The sequence below is a fragment of the Neodiprion pinetum genome, chromosome 1, assembly GCF_021155775.2.
Source record: "Neodiprion pinetum isolate iyNeoPine1 chromosome 1, iyNeoPine1.2, whole genome shotgun sequence".
Taxonomy (NCBI): Eukaryota; Metazoa; Arthropoda; class Insecta; order Hymenoptera; family Diprionidae; genus Neodiprion; species Neodiprion pinetum.
In genome coordinates, this window is record NC_060232.1 from 6,856,599 (window position 1) to 6,878,355 (window position 21,757).

The 21,757-nt window shown below is 42.8% G+C and overlaps 1 protein-coding gene across 13 annotated transcripts in view; it reads left to right on the top strand.

Moving 5' to 3' along the window:
* Nucleotides 1-21,757, top strand: part of LOC124220994 (Cbl-associated protein) — an 88,606-nt gene that overhangs the window by 44,254 nt on the left and 22,595 nt on the right. For 7 of the 13 annotated variants that reach the window (XM_069138217.1, XM_069138218.1, XM_069138212.1 and 4 more), the window contains 14 exons: nucleotides 545-5,746; nucleotides 10,700-10,747; nucleotides 12,508-12,716; nucleotides 12,971-13,172; nucleotides 13,320-13,418; nucleotides 13,902-14,041; nucleotides 14,295-14,367; nucleotides 14,656-14,691; nucleotides 16,006-16,153; nucleotides 16,246-16,357; nucleotides 18,075-18,107; nucleotides 19,072-19,227; nucleotides 20,814-20,860; nucleotides 20,991-21,160. In XM_069138217.1, coding sequence (XP_068994318.1) covers nucleotides 545-5,746; nucleotides 10,700-10,747; nucleotides 12,508-12,716; nucleotides 12,971-13,172; nucleotides 13,320-13,418; nucleotides 13,902-14,041; nucleotides 14,295-14,367; nucleotides 14,656-14,691; nucleotides 16,006-16,153; nucleotides 16,246-16,357; nucleotides 18,075-18,107; nucleotides 19,072-19,227; nucleotides 20,814-20,860; nucleotides 20,991-21,160 — 6,675 coding nt within the window. The remainder of the gene's footprint in view (nucleotides 1-544; nucleotides 5,747-10,699; nucleotides 10,748-12,507; nucleotides 12,717-12,970; nucleotides 13,173-13,319; nucleotides 13,419-13,901; nucleotides 14,042-14,294; nucleotides 14,368-14,655; nucleotides 14,692-16,005; nucleotides 16,154-16,245; nucleotides 16,358-18,074; nucleotides 18,108-19,071; nucleotides 19,228-20,813; nucleotides 20,861-20,990; nucleotides 21,161-21,757) is intronic. The other 6 variants (XM_069138216.1, XM_069138220.1, XM_069138213.1 and 3 more) reach the window with 6 other exon arrangements.

Sequence of the window (21,757 nt, forward strand, 5' to 3'; positions counted from 1 at the left end):
TTGTAATAACTGTGGCTTGTGAATATGTTTTGCATTATATGTATACCTAAACTATATATTGATATACGTATACACGTAATATGAATTGTTACGACCTCGTGTTCATTATTCATCCTGATCGCGCAATCGTGCGACGTCTTATCACGTCATTTTTACATCGATTACGCACTCATTCGTGATTAATCTACCGAATCGCTGATTAAAATGACCGGAATTCGATCGTAATTATTGATATAAATTTTATTAGCAAAAGTGTGTATGTTTTGCATTGTTTGTATTCAACGACGTCGTGAATATACACGATGTAATGGGATCAGAAATGGACACGCGAGGCATACGTACAAGTGTGTTACGTAATGAATTTTTGTGCCGAGTGACCGTAGATTTAAGAATTTAACCAAACTTTCGTCGTCTTTTGAAAAAAAAAAAAAAATTAACAAATAAAGTAAAATAAAATAAAAATAAGCCCGCTTCGGTCAGTCGTTCGGTCGATTTATTTGCTAGATGAAACGCGTTCACCCGGTGCTGTATGTACAATCTTTAGGAATAGAGGATCATTTTGAGGAATTGGATTACGCAACAGACGCGGAAGAAGCTTACGGCAGAATGCCGAACAATTCGCGATCGCGGAAGAACCGTAGAAACAGGAACCGTAAACGGTACCAAACGTCGACCGGGGGGAAATGCACCTCGGACATCGAAGCCTCCTCGGATGTCGCTCCGCCTACGCACGAAACAATTATCGACGAAAAGCCCGCCGGTGATGATGAATCGGAAGTCGCGACGGTGAACGGCAGGTCGACGCCGGAAAACATCGACTCGGAGAAGGACGACGTCGTTTACGAAAACTTGAATTTCTCTGTGAAGAAGCCGAAGAATCGGTGCCGAATCGAGAAACGATCGCTGGACACCGGGACCAGGATATGCGAGATCACCACCGTCAGGAACACGCCCTGCGAGGCCAAGGTCGACCACATTCCCGGCGTCGGGATCCTCGAAACGGGAATAACGAAGGGCGTCGAGCCCGTCATGACCGTCGTCGAGCCGATCGAACCGCTCTCCTCGGCGGTAACGTCGAAGGTTAACACCCTTGGTGAGCGCAACTTCGCTCTGGCCCTACTAGCGAAGAACAACAGCCTCGACATTCACGAGGTCAGCGACAGCGACATCGAGCCCGACAACAGCAGGGTCGTAGTGATAGAGGCGGAATCCGACGTCGAGAAGGAACCGGTCGGTGAGATTGTCCAGATCGAAAATATACCGGAAATGAAAACGGTGGACGGTGTCGAGGAGCATATGAGCCTCGAGAAGTATTACGACGGTCTGAAACAGGATGCGGAAAGTGTTGAGACACCGGCACCGCTCACCGCCGAGGAGGAGGAACTCCTTAAGCCTGAACCACCGATGTCGAAGGACGTCGAGGAGAAGCTGAGGTCCTTTATCGAGGGTCTGAATCTACCCTCGTCGCCGGAAGAGGCCAGGGACGAGTGTCAGCTTGCCGAGGATGAGAAAACGACGGCGGAAAGCAAGGCTGCGAAGAAGGCGAGGAAGAGGGCGATCCTGGAATCCTATTTCGCTCAGACCCAGGCAGCGAACAGGTTCCTCGGTATTATACAGGAGGAGGGTGAAAAATTGTCGGAAGACGACGAGCAGCACATCAGAGACTTCATTAACGAGGAGATAAGCAAGTACAGGCGAGAGGAACGCAGGCAGAGGGAAAATATTGAGGAATTTCGGGAGGGTCAGACCAGGGTGAAGATCGAAGCTCCTGAGATCGTCTTTCTCAATGACGGTCCAGACTCTCCGACGGCTAAGGAGAGCGACAACGTCTACGAGAACGTCGAGTTCAAGCGACCGGAAATCGTCAAGGTTACCGCTACCGTTAGGGAATTGCCGGTCGTAGAGGACCTGAAGAATCCCGCGCAAAAGTCCCCGACCTTTACGACCTCTGGTTATCATGTAAACGACCCCGACGTCGAAACCAAGCGAGCACCGAACCCCCCCAAGAGATCGTCGAGTTTTAACAGCGAGCCGGAAGCGGCTCCTCAGCGGCCACCAACTCCGCCGGAAGTCGATTACCCGGAGAATCTACCGGTGGTTCCGCCGCTGCCGGTCAGCGTTGATTCCGCGCCGAAAGTACCGCCGATACCACCGGCGCGGAGGAAAAGTGTACACTTTGCCGAAGAGAACGAGGCGATCGTCATCCCGGAACGACCTCCCGTGCCGAAATCGCGGGATAACGACGACGGGCATTCCCAGGATTGCATCGCCGACTCGATATACGAAAACGTTAACTTAACGCGGAGCACCTGCGGCCTACAGTCGAGGACGGGTAAAAACAAGGTGCGGGTATGCCAGTCGAACGTCAAGACTGAGCAGAATACCGTCGACTTCATAAAGACGCTGCTGACGGTTCTTACGCAGCGGAACACGACTTATCAGGATGTGCAGGGATTCCTTGAGGGGTTCGATCTCGGGGTGCTGCCGAAGAATATAAGGGACATTATCGACGAGCTTATGGAACCCAGTTCAAGGGCGTCGAGCGAGAGCGATTGCAACGAGGCGACGCGAAACTCCGAGAATGTTGTTGTTACTCAGCGGTCTGACGGCGGTGACGCCACCCCCGAAACGGCGCATGAGCGAGGTGACGGAATTCCTAAGGTATTGCCAAACTCGTGTCATTCGACGTTGAAGGAGAACGGCGAACGTTCGTCGGGTGAAAGTCATTCGTATGCGGACGGTGGTCGGGCGGAGGAAGTCGGTAACGGAGTCGCGGGATCGGGGGGCGAGTTTGAGGGAGCTTTTTGCGGTGAAGGAGGTGGAAAAAAACTGCATACAGCAACGACGGATTGTATCGACGCGTCGGTGGATGCTGCCCGACTTGCGGCTAAGAATAACCTTCAGGCTGCAGAAGCGGCGCCGGATAAGCGTGGGAATAATAGTGAGGTACAGGAGTTTGAGACGGCTTTGTGCACCTCGAGCGCTCTTAGTCCTACCGAATTTCTTACTCAACAGGACTCGTCGAGCAGCACCGCTTCTCTGAGCACGGCTAAATACAACCCTGAAAGGTCATCGCTGACCGACATCAACTCCATACTTCGCGACGAGGAGAATCCGGAAGATCCTTCCAACAATTCACCTCAATTAAAGCGGAAGTTGAAGCTTCTCAAGGAGGACCTAGACCCCAAGGAAGTCGCGAAGAACGATCAGGACTCCCCGCAACCGATACCCTACTCTCCCGTCGAGGAGTTTTATCAGACGGATCGGTTTGGAAAGAACGTGGAAGAATCCGACGGGTTAACGGACGCGAAACCTGATCTACTGAAGGACTTGTGCATCAGAAAAATTCTATCGCTACCGTACGGTGAACATATCATCAACGAGATAACACTTCCGAAATTCAATATATTCAAGAACTTACAGACCATTCACGACACCGTCAACGACGCGAAGGACGTGGATACGATTCCAAAGGTTCCCGAGGCACCGAAAACTGTCGAGAATCCGACGACCGAGGACATGGACAAGCGGAGACCGCGAAGTTGGATCGGAGTCCAAACCAGGGAGAACCCTCAGGTTTTCGTGTGTCTCTCGCCGTCCCAGCAGACGACGAAAGGCAGCCACGTCAGTGCCGATAACTTGCTTGATCTTCACAGAAAGTTCGTCGAACGTCGAAGCTATCACGAGGACGATAAGAGGGATGGAAAGAGTGCGAAGAGGCAAAGCGGCGTCGAGGTGCGCGGTGAAAACGAAACTGTTGGCTCGGCCTATGAGTCCGTGGGTGTGAATGACGGCAGGAATGGTGGTTGCTCGACGCGCTGGAGTGGGGATTGGCACATTCCGATGCCGGGCAATCGGCTGTTGGAAATTATAAAGGAAAACTCAGTTGCCGGTCCAGGAGCTCGTGGAAAAGAGACGATAGTGCCGAGGAACAGGGACGCGATATACAATTACTACGGTGCCAAGTGCAACGGGTCGGTCGCGGGTCACAAGAGTCCAGCATCGGGCACAGCAGCTAAGACAATGACGCGGGTTCCTTCTTTGGAAGAAAGTCAGGAGAGGCTGAGAGCAACGCGACTTTCCGATTGGCTAAACTTGGCGAGGCGAAACTCGGTCGATGATACGAATAACGCCCAGAAGATGAGTGGTAATTTATTAATAGAGGAATCCGCCAGGCGTAAACATGAAACCACTGATAATAAGCCCGTCTGCGTTGGCGGCGATCAGCGGGCAGTAAACAAGAACGCTGTTAACAACGCGCCACGTTCGTCCGAGGGGAATTTCAGCGGCTGTGAAAAGTCGGTTAATATCACCAGAGAGGAGCGGGTCGAACACAGAACGACGAGCAATGTGACCACGGTGAAAAGCTCCGAAACGACGAATCCGGGAACGGCGCGGAAGTCCGGAGGCGGAGACACGGTTCATCAGGTTAACAGTGCGCTGATCGAGAACGTAGACAAGCCGCGTGACCGGCCGATCACACCGTTCAGCAAGAACCCGATATCCTGCAACAGTGCCATCATCGACAAATCGGCGACGAACTTTGAGTTCGAGAGGAGGACGCCGGTACCGCGGAAAAACGACGCCAAGCACAACGTGAACTCGGCACTGATAAACGACAAGCCGGAAGTACCGCCGAAGGTGAAGAGGACCGTTAACGTCGACCGATCCTGCATCGATACCACGAGTATATTTGACCAAAACCCACCGCGAAGTCACCTGGAGAAACGACGGCATCCGGAGGCAGACAAGGTGAAGAAACTTACCGCCATAGAGATCATGGACAACCTGAAGCAGCTTCAGTCTGACATGAAACGGCAGATGGACGATCGCCGGAGGTTCTCTCTGCCACAGGAATACTTCGACAGACAGCTGAGCTACATCGAGGAGCTCGAGGATCAGCTCAAGAACGTTATTATCGCCGAGGAGGAGGAGCAGAAGGCGTTCGAGGAGGTGGTCCAGCAGGTGGACAGGATGAAGCCGAGACCACACAGCGTTATCGGCGGACCTTCGGTGAACTTGACCGATCGCCAGTCGGCTTCCGGTTCGGACTCGTGGATGTCCAGGGAACGTCTGGAGGACGAGAACGGTTACAGGCACAAGGACAGCTGGCACGAAGAGTCGAAGAACGTGACTCGGGACAAATCGGAGTTCGCGAAGAAGGACGGACGCGTTGAGGCCTCGAAGAAGACCTCCAATGAGAACGGGTGCAGGATCGAGGAAGAGTCGAGGAGCTCTGAGAGCAGGGAGGAGAGGTTCGTTCTGTCGAAGAGGTCGGGGAACGTGGTCGAGAGGGTCCAACCGCGGGTTCAGAACGCGGCGAAAACGGACCGGCCCAAATCCGCGATATCGGCGATACCGACGAGTGGTGAAAAGTTTCGGGAACAGATGTACAACGAGTACGTGAACAAGGTTCAGGAACGGGAGGAACGCAAGCAGCACAAAGTCGTCAAGATAAGCTCCCACAAGGAGCTACCCAGGAGGGACGAGGAACGCGGGAATCGGGCCCGGGCCGGAAGCATAGAGAACGAGTTTATAGAGAGGGCGAAAAATAGACTCGATAAATTTGGCATCAAGCTTGACGAGAGCGAATCCGAGGCCGAAGGTCACTTTGGCGAAGCTAGGGTCAGGGCCGATCAGACACCGAGCCGATACGTGATCGACGGTGACGAGGTTATCGATATCAAGAAGTTGCCTAAACATCTTCAGGAATTCTTGAGGCTAGCCTCCCAGGAGGATGCTGATGGTGAGTCCGTGTCGTGTGAGAGAGGATTGACGTTTGCTCTTTAGTGTTTCGCAGTTCGTTTACTGTTTTATCGTGTTTAAATATCACGTTCTGTTTAATCAAGCCCCCGTGCATAAGTATACCGTAGATTTATTTATTTCATTGGACGTTTAGCGCTCAGATTGTTTTTTCAACCTTGGTACCTACTAACGTACACTCATGTTTAGAATTTAACAACGGCTATTTTACTGGCGAGTTTCGTTAACAAATTGATACCTAATTTAGCGTAACGTCGATGTCTGTCTGTGTAACAACGTCTGTGAATCGTTGTGGCTCTTCGAATTTGTCAATCCCAATTCTACTCGACCTTAACCCTTTTACGGCAAAGCCTCTTTCTCGTTAAAAAAAATCATTTCTCTCAACACCTTCAAATATTTCTCAAACAAAATAGAGTTTCTCAAATCTCATGCCTGCATAAATAATTTTTCAAATGAAACTATTCGGTGAAAAGTTTCTTTGGAGTGCGTTACTATTTTTCAAATTATTTCAGGATTTTTATATTGAAATCGAAGAAGATATTTTGAAACATGGCAGTCAAAGGGTTAAAGTACTAGGAACTTGAAAAATACTTTTATACTCTTCTATTCCAAACTCACGAACCCCTTTCACACTCTAACCGAATGTACTGTGAGTGTAATTTTAAGTTTCGAGCTTCCGACCGGAAGCTCAGGACTGCAAGGAGCGAAAAGATTTACTCCGCCCTCTTGAGGATGCGAAGCATGCGTCTTGAGCTTCTTCTCCTAATTAATCCAGCATCAGCTTGCCGTTAATAAGCGTCTAATCACTTTTTCGGTACACGTGAACATTGTCTCGTCTCGTCGGCTAAGAATAAGACTAAAAATACTGTGTGGACTATTTATAAATTTCACGTATATTTTTGAACGTCTAGGCCACTCGCGGTAACCGCATAATAGGCAGGTTAAAGTATACGAGCTTAGGTGATAGAAAAGAAAGAAGAAGATGAATTGTAAGAAAGAGCAAAGAACGCAATTATATCCCGAACGTATAATTGCTACATAACGTAACGCTGCACTTTGCGCCAATTAAGTTTGCGGAAAAATCAACGACGCAGATACCGCGTCAAGTTTGTTTCGTTTTAGCATAAACTCGGTTTCCTTCATTCATATCATCCAGTATTAGGTATACACATACATCATGCATAAATATGTCATTCTTCAAAATTTTATTGTGTTTACATCTTCTAGCAGTAAAGAAGCTAAAGCTTTCTGCGTTTGAATTGCGCAACGAGTGTGAAACTTTTTCACCGATGATATCATCGTAGCCAGGCAACTGCACTATTTTATTCACATATATAGCTGTGTGAAAAAAACTACATTTATATATATATATATTCATGTATATTTCAGTTTATTTTCATGTAACTGTTGGTAATTTTAAAATTACCGCTGGTTTAGAATGCTGATTCATAACGCAGAGTTTTCGACTAAAATTAAACCTCTGGAGGTAGGGAAAAAAATAGGCCAACAAACCGACGTCACCGCAGACTCCGTATAACCAACGAAACGGCTACGATGCCGCCACCGTCGTCGTCGACGTCTTTCAATTCGGCTATTTCTGAACGTTGCAACACCGACGTTGCAGACGTCGCGACGCAAACGATACGGCGTATCTAAGGCAAAAGACCGCCGGTGTCGATGTAAATTATATTACATGCACTCCGTACACCAGGAGTGTATCGATAAAGTTTTTGTTTCGATTCATAGTCCGTTCCTTCTTTTTGCGTCTATCGTCAGGCCGCCATTATCGCAAAACTGTCAGTTTCACGAATGTATAAAATTCGAACCATTCCGTCTCCACTTCACGCCATTCTGTTCATTAATTATCGATAATTGACGACAGCAGATCATGTTACTAATTCGACTGACAAGTACACAACTTTTTCATTATCCAGATAACCTCGTAGACTAGTTTTCTTGTTTTTTTGTTTTTTTTTTTATACCATCCTCTAATTTTTTAGCCACTGCAAATCAACCGGCACTCGGTTGTAATTAACGACTAACATCACTTAGCAGATAATGCATGGCAGAGTTATTTATTATCGCATTATGGGCATGCTTTGTAGTTAACGAATGTGTGGCTATGGTATTGCAGCAGCTCGAGGAAAAGACAATGCGACTGACCTCCTGCACGAGATTGATAAGGCTTTGAAATTTGGAAAAGGATTCCTGCTTGGTGAAGGTGCGTTCGGATCGATCCATCTTGTAATAATTCGACGATCGATAATTTTCTGATTTTTCAATAAAAAAAAAAATTAAATAAAATAAATAAATTAACGCAATTACCTGTAAGGTGATGATAAACAAGCGCGTTGTGCTTTCATCAAACCATAAATCATGTTTGCATCAGAAGAATTCAGTGAACATCAGAAAATTATCTAAACGAATTACAAGCTGAGAATTACAAAAGGTTACCACTTAAAATATTTACAGGTTTGTATATTGCGTGTCGTTTTAAAACAACTGTTTCGTTGTAACTTGGTTTGGCTTTTTACGGTATCGAGTTGTTCTTGTTATTTTCTTCTTTTTTTTATTTTTATACTCTAGATACGCTTATCAGAAACGATACTGAACTTGCCGAATACATAACTCTATCAGTACATAACTGTTACCTAATGTTAAGCAATTAGTAAGACAAAAGAATAAATAAGGAAATAAAATATAAACAAGCGCAAAATCAGGAAGCGTTCTATTTTCGCTACCTACCTCAGCGAGAAACGTATATCTTATTGCATAGTATATAAACGACATATATTTACTCCGTATAGCTGCATGGCAGCCTGGCGTGCTCGAGTCATAAACACGAGACCATAACGCCACGTTGCATAATAATTTGTAGCAGGGGGCCTGATAACGCGATGCCTAGAAATCACGTACCGTTGACATATATATATATATATAGTATATATACACGTAATATGTATGTATATTCAAACATGTAATATACTTCTGAACTTGCAGAGGTTAAGGAAATCAAAGCACCGTTGTAAAAATTTAACGTGAAATATTTTTTTTAAACACAGCTTCGGTGAATGGTGAGAAATGAAGATAAAATATCTAAAGGGTGATTCCTTTTAGCTGATCAATCAGGAGAGAGATGAATTTGTTTGATGAAATCAATCGAGTATACGGGTATTTCAAGGTCTGACTTTAAAAACTTCTCCTGCATTTTTGCCCCAGTTCGAGACACAGGAATATAAGCGAAATTGGTCCGGAAGTTTGGTCGGAAAGCTAATCCCTAAAAATGAGTGAGGTGGTTGGTTTTGGCTCCGGTTGTGGAAATCGGTGGGGTTCAAGACGCGCGGAACACGGTTGCGACGCCCAGTTCTCATCCATCGGTCGGTTCGGACGACGAACCAGCCTTCGCGATATGTTTTGAGCTTGCACAAGCGAGCCGACGTCGCGACGTGAACACGAAACTTCCTGGAAACTAGGCGTAATATTTTAGTAAACCTAAAAGTCGTGATACTATGTTGGAAAACAAAAGTGAGTGGTTGCCGTAAAGAATTATAGAAGAGGAAGAAAAAAAAAAGGAAAACAAAATCATCGTCGCAAACCTATGCTATCAATATTGCAAAAATTATTTCCAAAGTACTGTGAGAATGTTTTTTTATTCGTAAATGAGAAACAAGATTCGAAGCTCATTTTGACAATTATTGTCTCATTTTTTTGAATTTCACGAAGAAATAGAAATATTTCGTTGATTAATATACTTGATGTTCTAGCTCTTAAACGATTGCAGTTTGTTAATTAAAATTAAATATTCATTAATTTTTGCACCACGTATCTGGTGATTTTTATTTATTATACAATGTAGGAAATTGGCGGGAAGAAAAAAGGTATGGAACTAGCGAAGAGTAAACAATTTACCGTGAGAGCTGAGTAATTATATGCAAGAGTATGAAATTAATTTTGCAAATACACAACGGAACGGGCGGCTTCCGGTTAAATTGTAAATGCGGATCGTATTTCCCCGCGGAGTCTCCATCTGCGGCACCTGTTCGCTTTCGTATTCTAGGCTCGGAGATCTGGAACTCTGGCCAAATCTGATGACTAACGTAAGAAAACGAGCCTAGCAAAGCTCGCGTCTGAGCTGCGGCCCTCATCAGCCACGGTTCTATATTAATGAACACCAGAAAACAGCGGCGTGTTACAAACAGCAGCGGCGCTTTGCCTCCGGTCTTTACTAACCTTTTCCACTTCCTCTTTCATTTTTCTTTTCAACGTCTTGAAAGACCTCGACTCGCGTAGTCTTTCGGTTTATTCAAGTCCGCGGGAGCAATTTCGAAAGGAAAAACTGTCACGGATTTTCTCTGAAATATCAGCTTCTCAAAATATCCGCAATAAGGGAGAAATTTTGGTGGTTTTTTTGCACGCACGCAATTTTAGTTTTCCTCAAATCTACGGGGTTCAACAATTAACAATTGATTTTAACAAATAATCTGATAGCGTAACGCCCGATTTATGATTTGTGGGTCTACCGATTTCGCCAGACTCTATAATTTAAGATTAGAAATGTTTTGAGAAAAAATTTATTCGAAGAGCGCGATCTTCTGCATCTATTGTTTGGATTGAATAAATAAACGCGCTTTTCCACCGACTTGTTTTTACAACATCTCGTTTCGTTGCCTTGGAAATCTTTAAATAGGTATAGTAATCATATTCGCGCTTGTATATTGCGATACGATTATACATACGAGTGCCTAAAGAGAAAGAGAAAAACATACGTCGAAACGACGCCGATTCTGAGAGTTAAATATAAATTGCAGCCTACGTTGTGTTAAAGTAGTAGGTTTTTTATTTTATTTTATTTTATTTTATTTATTTTTTTTTGTTTGTTAGTCGATTACGTGTAAAGAAAACTGCATTTTTTAAAGTGCTTATTTCGTCGTTACAGAAAACAACATGTTCGCACCTTCGTTTAAAGCGACTGCAACTAAACCAGGTAAATCCTGCGTACTTTGTGTTTTTTTTTTTTTTCTTTTTTTTTTTGAAGTGTGTCGATGTTGTCATTTTATGTACACATTATACGGCATATGCGTATAATACGATTTTTTATATTGCAACGCGTCGTATAGTCACGTGAACTTTGTGACGTCCTCGATGAATACTTTTTTTTTTGTATTAACATGCGACTTGAAAAAATATTTTTACACAACTCCACACTGAGACTTACAATGAATTTTACGTTTGCCGCCAATTTTTACTCTGGCAGAATAATTTTCAAACCTGAATATAATTCATTGTTATGGTACAAAAGTCACTGATTCGCGAAAATGTTCTGCTCGTGATTATTGAGACAAATCAGAAGAGCAATTTTGTTGTTAACAAATTACCGATTATTGGTTGTAAAACAATTTCAAACTTATCGTAGTCTGGATGGAGAAAGTTAAAGGAAATATTTTCTCCAGTTCTCTTCACGCTGAGAGACAGCAGCTGTGATTGTTGAAATCTTTCTTGACACGAATTAACCCACACTCTGCACCCTGCAGTGTGTAAAAGACGATGTTTCTAGAATGCATCAGTCCGAGTATAAGTTTGCATGTGTATAAAAAAAAAGGGTAATAAAGTAAATCTAATCGAGTAGAGAATACGATATAAATGTTTGCCTTAACTAAGACACGGCTGTGACTGATTCGTAACTAATACTTACGGTCTTCCACTTTCAACGTAATTCTTGAATAAAATCTGAGATCTCGGGATTTGTAATTTTTCTGACTCCTGTTACAATCTTTTCCAAATTTCTTTCAATTATTTCTCTGTCTAATATACAGTCTCTCCAATATCTTAAATACCGAGCAGTGTTTGTTTCGTCAGACATGCATGCAGGCACCATCTTTGTAAACATTGAAACGTACCGCGACGTTCCCGGTGCACGTGTGAAAATATGTCCTTCGTTATTTCATCTACCCGTATTTAACTCTGAAAACTTGAATTTTGTCATAATTTGAAAGACGTTCGAGTCGAAATAAAAATTAACCAGCGTCACTCTGTGCCTCTTCCAAATCTATTGTACCGTTCATCTTTTGTGTCTGCAAACTTTGGTGCTCGTCGATTGGTCCAACCAAATTTGCCAGTCTTCCAGCAGTGTAATTTGAACTTGTATCATTAACTGCATCCGTTTGCGTCTACTCTGCGCCAATACAGCTTCAGTCTTCTGGTTCAGTCACGTAACAGAAAAATTCAAATGTATATACCTACAGCTTGGTTAGTAAATGTGAGGTGGAATTACATAATTGTATTACTCTGGCCGGTTGTACATACCTATATGTGTAACCCTGATTTGGCAGGCGAGAGAAATACGAGCGTGGTGTGAGTCATTGAGTAGTTCTGTGCCAGGAAATCCCGACACTCGGTTATACCGCGGGTTTATTATACATACACGTAATTCATCACCGAGTGTGATTTTCTTTCTTTTCTTTTTTATTATCGAGCTTTTCCCGCTGCCCACCATTTATATCCCGCAGCTCGTGCTGTCATTTTTTCAAAACAGAATTCTCACTCTCTCTCTCTCTCTGCCCCTAGGGGAATAACAATAAGAACCATGAACGAATTTCAGTGATAAATCAACGGCTCGCTACCGTAAGGTAAAAAAACAGAGAGAAAGCTTTGCCAAGCTCTTATTGAGCAATGCTTTGAACCCTCGCCAAGGGCGAATTATACCCCAGCTGAATCCTAAAAAATCTTGCCTCCTTTTGCTGACAGGAGTTTGGTCGCCCGGCAGCGAACCTCACAAGGAATCGAGCCCGGATCGTACCAAAGAAACCGACGCCACCTCGGGCAAGGATGCTTGCATACCTCCCGTATGGACTCCCAGCAGTGCAACCACCAGCCCCGTTGCTGAACGAAAGGAATTTCGCCCTGTACCCTTCGAGAGCCCCGTTTTAGGGCGAAAAAACAAACCTCAGTCTCAGGTGAGTTTTTAAAAATCTTTTTAATTCTTCTAGGATGATGCAGCCCTGCTTTAAGGTTCGACGAGACTCGTCTTCTTCTGCGTCGAAAGTTAGAAAACGAGAAAAAATGAAAAACGACGGTGAGCGAATAATTCGGTATTGGGCGCTTTCGGAACTTTTCAACCCCTAAATTCCCACCGTCTAATATTCACGTTTATTCTCCGTATCGGTGTTTTTTTCGAGTAAAGAAAGGACTTTTTACATCTTTATTACAGTCTTCGACGGAGGAGGCGCCACCCCCGTGGGAGGGTGAAGAGTACAAGAAACAAGAGGCGAGCCAGGTGCTGTCGCAGACGATAACGACGCGTATCGTGAATTCGCATTCGGCGCCGAGTCAGGGGTTGAACACCTTAGCCAGTCTTCCACGCTTACCGCGGGCACAAAATCCGACAATCACCTTGCTGCAGAAAGCCAGAGGTACGAAGTATAACCGATGTTACAGGGATGGATGAAAATGGCGCGGGCCGCAAAGAGGAACTCCCGATTTTTGTCGATCCTTTCTAACACGATCGATCGATAATACTTGCAACGATCAGTTTCCTCAAATTCAGGCTCTCTTTACAGAGGGACAACTGCCCAAGGGGGCCGCTTATTTGGAAGAGGGCAACCACTCTCCACCCAGTAAAAACGACGACAAGCCGGTCATCAGTCCGGGGGAAATAAGTGAGTGGATTATAAACTGGTTGTAAACATTTTTCATTCCCTTAATTAGCTATAACGATTCAATATATTTGTCGTTATTTGCGAAGCTATCCGGCGAAGCGAAGCTTTTTCGTTTTTCTCTGAACGAGCTTGTCAAATTGTGAAACGACAGTCAAGTTTAATTCATCGACTGCATCCACGTTGCGTTACTCACTTTCCGGCCATTCCTTGACCAAATTTTTACGCGTTTTTTACGATCGTTTTATCACCGTTGATATGTCGAGTCGGAGGTGGAGTAAAGTCGGAATCCATACATATATTGTTTTTTTGACAAGTTTTTTTCAACGCGAGGTACTTTTACGACAAACCTCGGAGGATCGATTCACGCGTCTAATCGTAAGTGTTACTCACCCTTATAAATATATCTCAACACATATTATACTTATGATATCGATCGATGGGATTGACTGAGATTGCTAAGCCTGTTTTCAATTCTTCGCCCAGTTTACACAGTTAAGAAAGAGTACGAGAGTGAACCGGAGTCGGAGAACGATCGGCCGAAAAAAATGGCGGACCTTGGCCCCAGGAAATTCGAGGGTATCGGACCAATCACCAAAGAGGGAATTCCGCTGGTTTTGAGATCAGTAAGTCAGTAATGCCATGGAAAAATGAAGAATACGATTTTGGCCTCGGCTCAAGCCGTTCTGAAATTTCGTTACTTTCCGGAAAAAGATGAAATCACTGCTCAGTTGTAAATTTCTGCATCTAATAAATATTCAATGTTTGCGAATGAATCAACAATAAGATCTTGAATTATCGTATTACAGTTTCCGTGGTATTAATTGAAAAATATATGTGTATTTATGTATGGATATAAAGATTACATTTCCATTTCAGGAAGTTAAGGAAAACAATCAGGCTAAGTGGTATAAGAAAATGTACGATTCTCTTCACCGCGCCGAGAATGACGGTTAGTTCGTTGATTATAATTGATCTGTTATTACTTCTGCAGCGAAATGCAGAAGCTTAATTCTAACCGCTTATTCATTGATTAGCGATTCACAAATCCCCCAAATTTTTAACGATTACAAATCAGGAGCGGTATTCCCGAAAGTTACCGAATGCTTGTATTTGTATCTGTAAATATTTGTTGGTTAATTTAGTGGCTTACCAGCCGTGATAAAATATTGAAAATAATACACACAATGAGAAATAAAATCTGATTTCGATTAACATGGGCCAAAAATTTTTATTTCAGAAGACTATATTACCATTCGCTACAAACCACGAAGAGGTGATTATTTACTCGCAGTGATCGAGACGCTGTTAAAGATAGTTATTGTGACATGCACGATGATTGTTGTTTAATTTTTTAACAAAAGACTAATAGGTCGTTTGATTGGTTGAGGAAAAAATAATTTCTATTTTCACTGATTTCCTTTACACAGTTTCTACGTATGATAATAAATATCTAACAAACATTTCTTCCAGCATTCGATGTACAAATATATTCATATTGTAAATACGTAACATTACGCGTAATTGTAATTTGAGGAAGTTCACTCTTCATCGTTCGATATATTAACCCTTCGCTCAACCGTTGAATTAACAATAAAGATCTGAACGAATTACTGTGTGAAACCGGTTACTGTGCACCGTCCATGTAATTACTTATTTCCTAACCTCCTCTACAATACCAATTACTAATCGATTTTTATTTCTAGGTTTTATTGCGTAACTTATTGCTTTCCTCCATATTAAACCCTGAACCTTAATACGAATCGATATTCAACTTCCGCTCCCGTGCTCTCGAAAAGTGAACGAAAACCTTACTGACCGTAAAACAAGACCACGAAGAAAGGTTCCTTGGAATTTACAAGCAATTTTTCGACTCTGGTAACTTTCGAAGCGTTGCTTTTCGGAAATATGTTGAACAAAAAAAAAAAAAGAAATAAATAAATAAATGAACAATTAACGTAAGCGTTAAGATTTTACCTTCACGAGAACACATCAACTCAATTAACTAATTTTCTCACGAATACATAACTTCCGAGAGGTTAATCACGGTGCAAAAATGGTGTACACTGTTTGCAATTACAAAGATCACAAACTGATTACAGGGATTACAGAAAGATTGCAAAAATTACAGTAGAATTACCAAAGATTACAATCGATTACAGAGACTGCAAAGATTACAAAAAAAAAAACTGCACGGATTACAAGCATTACAAAACATTTCAGGGATTACAGTAAGGTTACAAACAGTTACAGAAAATGCAAGGATCGTAAAAATGTATGAAAATTGCATGGATTTCAAAAGGTTACAGGGATTATGGAAGATTACCGCAGAATACAAGGGATTACAAAGAGATTGCTAAAAGATAACAGAAAATGCATAAGGTTACAAAGAATACTTGAGATTACAATATACAGTGTACGCCAGATTACAACAGTGTTTAACCCCTCGATTACTTCTAATCTCGATTTTGAAAAAAAATAAATAAAACGAAATCGTTTGTGACTAATTAAAAAATCAAATTTTCTATCACAACTACGTCTGAAGAAGTGACGGCTAATAATTATAATAAAAATCCATATGAAATTTCAGGAACCCGATATGGTTACGGAAGCGCGAGTGGATATCTGAGCGAACCGGAACCGCGAGCAAGTAACACCGAGCGAAGTGCAACGTTGGACAATCGTCGTAGACAGAGGAACAAGGAAAATGATTTTTCGACATCAACGATACCCAGAAAGTGAGAATCAATCGGTCTCGAAGTGTCGAAAGTTTGTTTCGACGAATATTTTGACGATAAAGAATAAATAAAAATCGTGACATCCGTTCCAGAAACGGACCAGCCACAGTCAAGCACGCCGGTGAAGTTTATCGCAATCAGCCAGGACGCATAGAGGATTACGAACCCGGCCGATCCTCGATAGCCGACAAAGAAACTAAGGAGGTAAGTTCGGCAGCTTTTCGTTATCTTTCATTCTGATTCTCATCCCTTGATTTTCACACGCCTGCGACACGAGTAAGAAATATAAAAAAAAAAAAAAAATTTGCTGGACCAAAGCGAGGCGAGTTAACGATCCTTGGGCTAACGATTTTCTAACTGAAAACTAGCGTCACCAGGGTTAATTCTATTCTCTCACATTCCTGATACACGAGTATGAAGTTTTCTTCGTTCGCATCAGTCGAAGGGTTGTTTGAATCACCCGCGACAAAACAAGGGAGCCTTAATATCTATCACACGGATAGTTATATTTTGTCCGATTTTTCACTGTTCGTGCATTTGCAAGCTGTAACTTTTGTACGCGTATAATATGTATCCAGATTAACGATACTTAACACGCAACAAGAGCCGCCTCGATATGATATAACAATCGAATAATCAGCATCTTGATTTTCCGTAGGATAATATCGATATGGCATTACGTCTACATGTACGTTTGTATGTTACACTAATTGCGAAACGATGTTGAAAAAAAAAAAAAAAAAAAAAAAGAAGGAAAAAAAATAACACCAACAACAACGTTGTACAAAAATAATTACCCAATTGTTTGTGAATCAGCTTCCCGCTAACGATTCAATTCTATATATGGTATGCCCAAACATATATCATCATGTGATCGAACGTGATATAGTTTGTATTGAAATGGCTTTGCTAATTCCAGCCAACGTACGTAACTTGGACAAGACGTAAGGTAATTAATACGTCGCCTAAAGAGTTTCAAATATCAATACAACATGTGTATATATATATATATGTATATATATACATATAAACATTCGTCAAATATTTATTATACTTATGTTGCCAGTACATGATATTAAAATCACTGATCGTTAATTTAATTTCTTTGCCAATTTTTGTATTATCTCATTATCTATGCAGTAAAATGCAGATTATTTGCCTCGTCCAAGATATTACGCAGTTTGTACTATGCATATTTATACACGAGTCAACTCTCTAACCGTTCATTTATCATGTATAATTACTATCGCCATAAAGTGTCGCTATATTCGTATCCACACTCTATACTATATACACGATTAAAAAAATAAGTTAAATTTTTTTTTATTTCATAGGTATTTATTTAACTTTCGTTTCTTTTTGTTCTAGTTTTTATCTCTCCTTCGATTTCCATTAAGCAGCTTCGGTAGTGCAGCTTGTAGTTATTCCCGTTCTACCATTGATATACCTCGAATAATTTTCGTATTTCAATCGCGTCACGTTTCACCCGAACGTATGGGAAATGGGTTAATCGCACAAAGTGCAATAACATGTAGTTCGTTAAGTGTAACCGGAAATTTGCCGGTATTTGTATAGATACGATTGCAGATTAAACGAAATGAAAAACAAGAAAAAAATCAAACGTCGAATAAAGGTGAATTCAAACGTGTTCGATCAATTGTTCCATTTGCACGCGTTCGGCCGGAAACTGACTGAATGTATAACTTTTATTTTATGCATATATTTGTATACCGCGAGTAGATCGTGTGCCCTTTTGTATTACACGTATTACAATCGCAACAAATAGTCATTATATCGATGTTGTTGTATACCGTGAAAAAGCGCAATATCTTGATGTACCCTCCAGAGCGTTAGGTACACGCATATTAGCGCGCCTAAAACGCCTGGCATATAACGCTATTTTTTTATTCTATTTTTCTAGTGGTGGGACGAGGTCATGGACATATTTGACGGGGTACGAGATTTTTATATTAGCGTAGATTAAGCCTATCCTCAAGAAAAAATGGCAAAAAAATAAGATCCCTCCTTTGTTCAGACTTCTTTTCAATCTTATCCTCCGAGACGTCGTCGTTCACCCTCTGAATACTTTGGTGGAAAACCACAGGTTTGAAATTGAAGAACAGTTGTTCACTTGATTCGAAAGATTGAAAATAAAAAACGCTGGTATTCTTCCTACAAGTAGAACACTAGGGTGAATGATCGAGGTTAATTTTCCTGGGTTTAACAACTCGTCACACCTTACGTCTATAACTTTTGGGTGAATTTATTACACTTACCTTGCCTCGCTATTTAAATTTTGTTTCATTTCTCTGATCATCGTCGGCATTCTGCTGCGCAGTTCGGTTGAAAAACAAAACTGAGCTATACGAATATGTCTAGATGTTTTATAATTTTGGTGATGGTGGGAATAATACTGAATCGACTAACGAATTATTATACATTGTCTTAAACGCATTTCACTAATTGGCTCTGTTATACAAACTCACACCTCTCATGCAGCATAATATAAAATAATCTTTCATTGTCAGCCTGTCATGTGATGATCGTATAACGTAAATCGTCCCCAAGTAAAATCACCGAATGAATCGATGCATACTTAGATCACTGTGTTCCCGTTGCGTGCAGAAGGTGGCAAAAAAGTAAAGCAATTTGTAACTTGCCCCCCACCCCCGCCACACCGCACCGCGACGCACTTTCACTTTTCATTTTTTCCACTTCACTGACTTCCGTCAAGTGCAAATAAAAAGCAGCAGTGAGGTGACAATCTTCGCTGTAAAATTGTAAATGTGTATATTTCGATCGATGTTTGACGTTTGTGTGTGGGTCTCGTGTTTCGTTGCGGGGGCGTCGCGACGCCCGTTTTCGACGTCCGCCGTCTCGTTCGTCATCCTCGATACCTCGCACGCTGGCCTCTGAAGTGGTTGGACGAAAACGTCTCTGCGCCCCGGGACCGTTGTTGGTCGGAAAAATCGAGCCTTCATCATCGCCGGCTGTCCGAGTCCTCCTCGCGTCAGCCGTTAAGCTTGTCCTACATGGAGGCGAAGCTTCGTCCGGACGACGGCAGCGAACAAAGCGTAAGAGTCTTATCATCAGCAAGTACTTCAGGTCCGAAACGTCCCGGAATCGCGTCTAAGCCGCGCCGAAGGAGCCCCGAAAAGCTTTCGCTAGGGAGATTCGCCCGGGCCGACAGTCAGCCGGTGATTTATTGCGAAACGGACGCGACGAAGCCGCGGCGAGTCGAGCCATGCGCCAAACCGAGGCGCGAACGGGACACGATCAGGCCAGAGTCCAGGTCCAGGTCGGTACTCGATCTGAATCGCGCTAAGTTTCATCCATCGAGGAACGACGATCACCGCGAGGTAGGAAAGATTTCACCCTCGGCGTTCAGCGACGTGGAAACGGCCAGTCGCGGGGACTCGATCATCCTTGGAAGGACGAACAGCCTGCCGGACGGAAAGTCCAGGAGCTTCGTCATCCCGAATCGAGGCAGCAGAGACAATCATGTCGCAGTGCCGACCGTCCGCGCCAAAAGACCAACTCGACTAGCTCGTAACGCCGAGAAGTCCGATCGCGTCACGTTCGCTTCCCAATACCGGCAAATGACAAGCCTTGACAATCATCGCCTGCAGCAATGCCTCTCGTCACCCTGTCGATCCACCTTCGGCACCAATCATAACATTCGACCACCTGCGGCACCGACACAAACTTCTTCATCTTCTTCTTCTTCTGCTAAGACCACCTCTTCAGCACTTACAATGAGGGTTAGACCGGTCTCCCTAGGCACGATCTCTCTGTTATTATATCCGTTACTCTCAGATCATCTACTCACGTTTTTTCCATCAAGATCATTCCATGCATTACGACCCCAAGCACGGAATCACCGTATTCTCGCGACCGGACGAAACCAGCGAACAGTTTTCGCACTGAAATATAATACGGTTGATGTATTTTTGGGTGATGGATGAACGCGGTGCTTTCACGATTCCCCGTCTGTGCGTTGGATTCGGCCGGCATCATCGTACTTTTTTCCTTTACTCATTTTCACGTTCGGTAGCTTTGTGGTAAATCCATCATCGTCAATACTCGAATATACATTTACCATTCATCTGTTTCATGTGCATTTAACCCTTCCCGGTTGCACTGGGTCATTCTGATCCCCAGAAACCATGTATTTATTATGGGACGACAAATAAGTGCGACCCCGATGGGTTAATTGTTCACCGTTCGTACGTGTCTCATTCATATCTTATAGTTCGATGTTAAGCATGGGTATTTTCGTTCCTCTCTGTCTTTCTTTCTCCTATTCTTCTGTCAAGTATAATAAATGGAATTATAATCAATCATTTATACGTGCATCCTTGTGCATCTGTATACCTCATCATATTACGTGCAATAATAATACAGGGCGGAGAAGACAATTGTATATTCGATTGCAATTAATTACAGTAACCGAAATTGTCTCTTCACCCGATCCATCTGTGCATTCATAACGCCTAAAATATATATATATATATACGTAAACGTGTGTGTGTCTTTTCGGAAGTCCATACTATATAAATAACAACAATGCACGTCGCATGTCTATGATTGTCGTAATAATTTACTTAAATTCTGATTTTTCAAATTACGGGTGGACAATAATTCATCATTTCGATTACAGCCGTTCGAGCAGCACAGCACCCACACAGCTAAACCGTACATGTCACAGTGAGTATTTATTTTTGCAACACGCTTCCGTGAATGACTGAAAACCGTAATTAAAAAGTAATCTAATACACATTCGAATTACCAATTGGTAACAATAATAGCCAATTACAGCCATTAATTATTCGCACAGTGCCCTGAAGGAGTCCGGCTACGAGAGTGACTCCACTCTGGTCTTCCGTCGACGCGAAGACGCCAGTCCTTTAAGTCCCCTGGAGCAAAGGCTCGCCTATAAAACTGTCCAACGTGGAGGCGACGTCCCTCTTCACGGCCTCCGCAAACCAGCGCCAGAACGTCCAAAGGGTGAGTCAAGCTTTTGGGATAATTTCAAAATTCTCCTTCTTCCACGTATATTTTTTCAACATTTTTTCACCTAGCCTTCGTTATCGTACCACGTTATCTTATTTCATTTATATTCGTATTCATGCGTTCGCTATTCGCTCGCGAATAAATCACTCACGCGAATCACCCTATTTTCTTCGATTTTCTAACCCTTCGATAAACTTACACCTCACTTTTCACCACCCATAATCAGTCTGTTGTAACATTGGGCAAAAGTTTGGTTTTTTTTTACTTTGGAATCCTTTTTTACTCATAGGTACTCAAAAATGGATTCCAAGCGCAAAAATCTATCACACGTTAAATTAGCACTTATTTATGCATACGTATTAATTTATTAGTCGCAAGATTATCGAGCTTGCGGTACCGACAACTAACCCATTGATATGCAATCCTTTATTCTCGTTTATCTCAAGCATGCTTTCGCATCCGAATATATTTAGAAATTGAATAGCGCATGAATAAATTAGTAAGCGTATGAATTTATGCAGCTACAGTACAGAGTAGCGATATACATATAGTATATAGAAATTACAATCTTTGCACGTAAGAAAATACTTT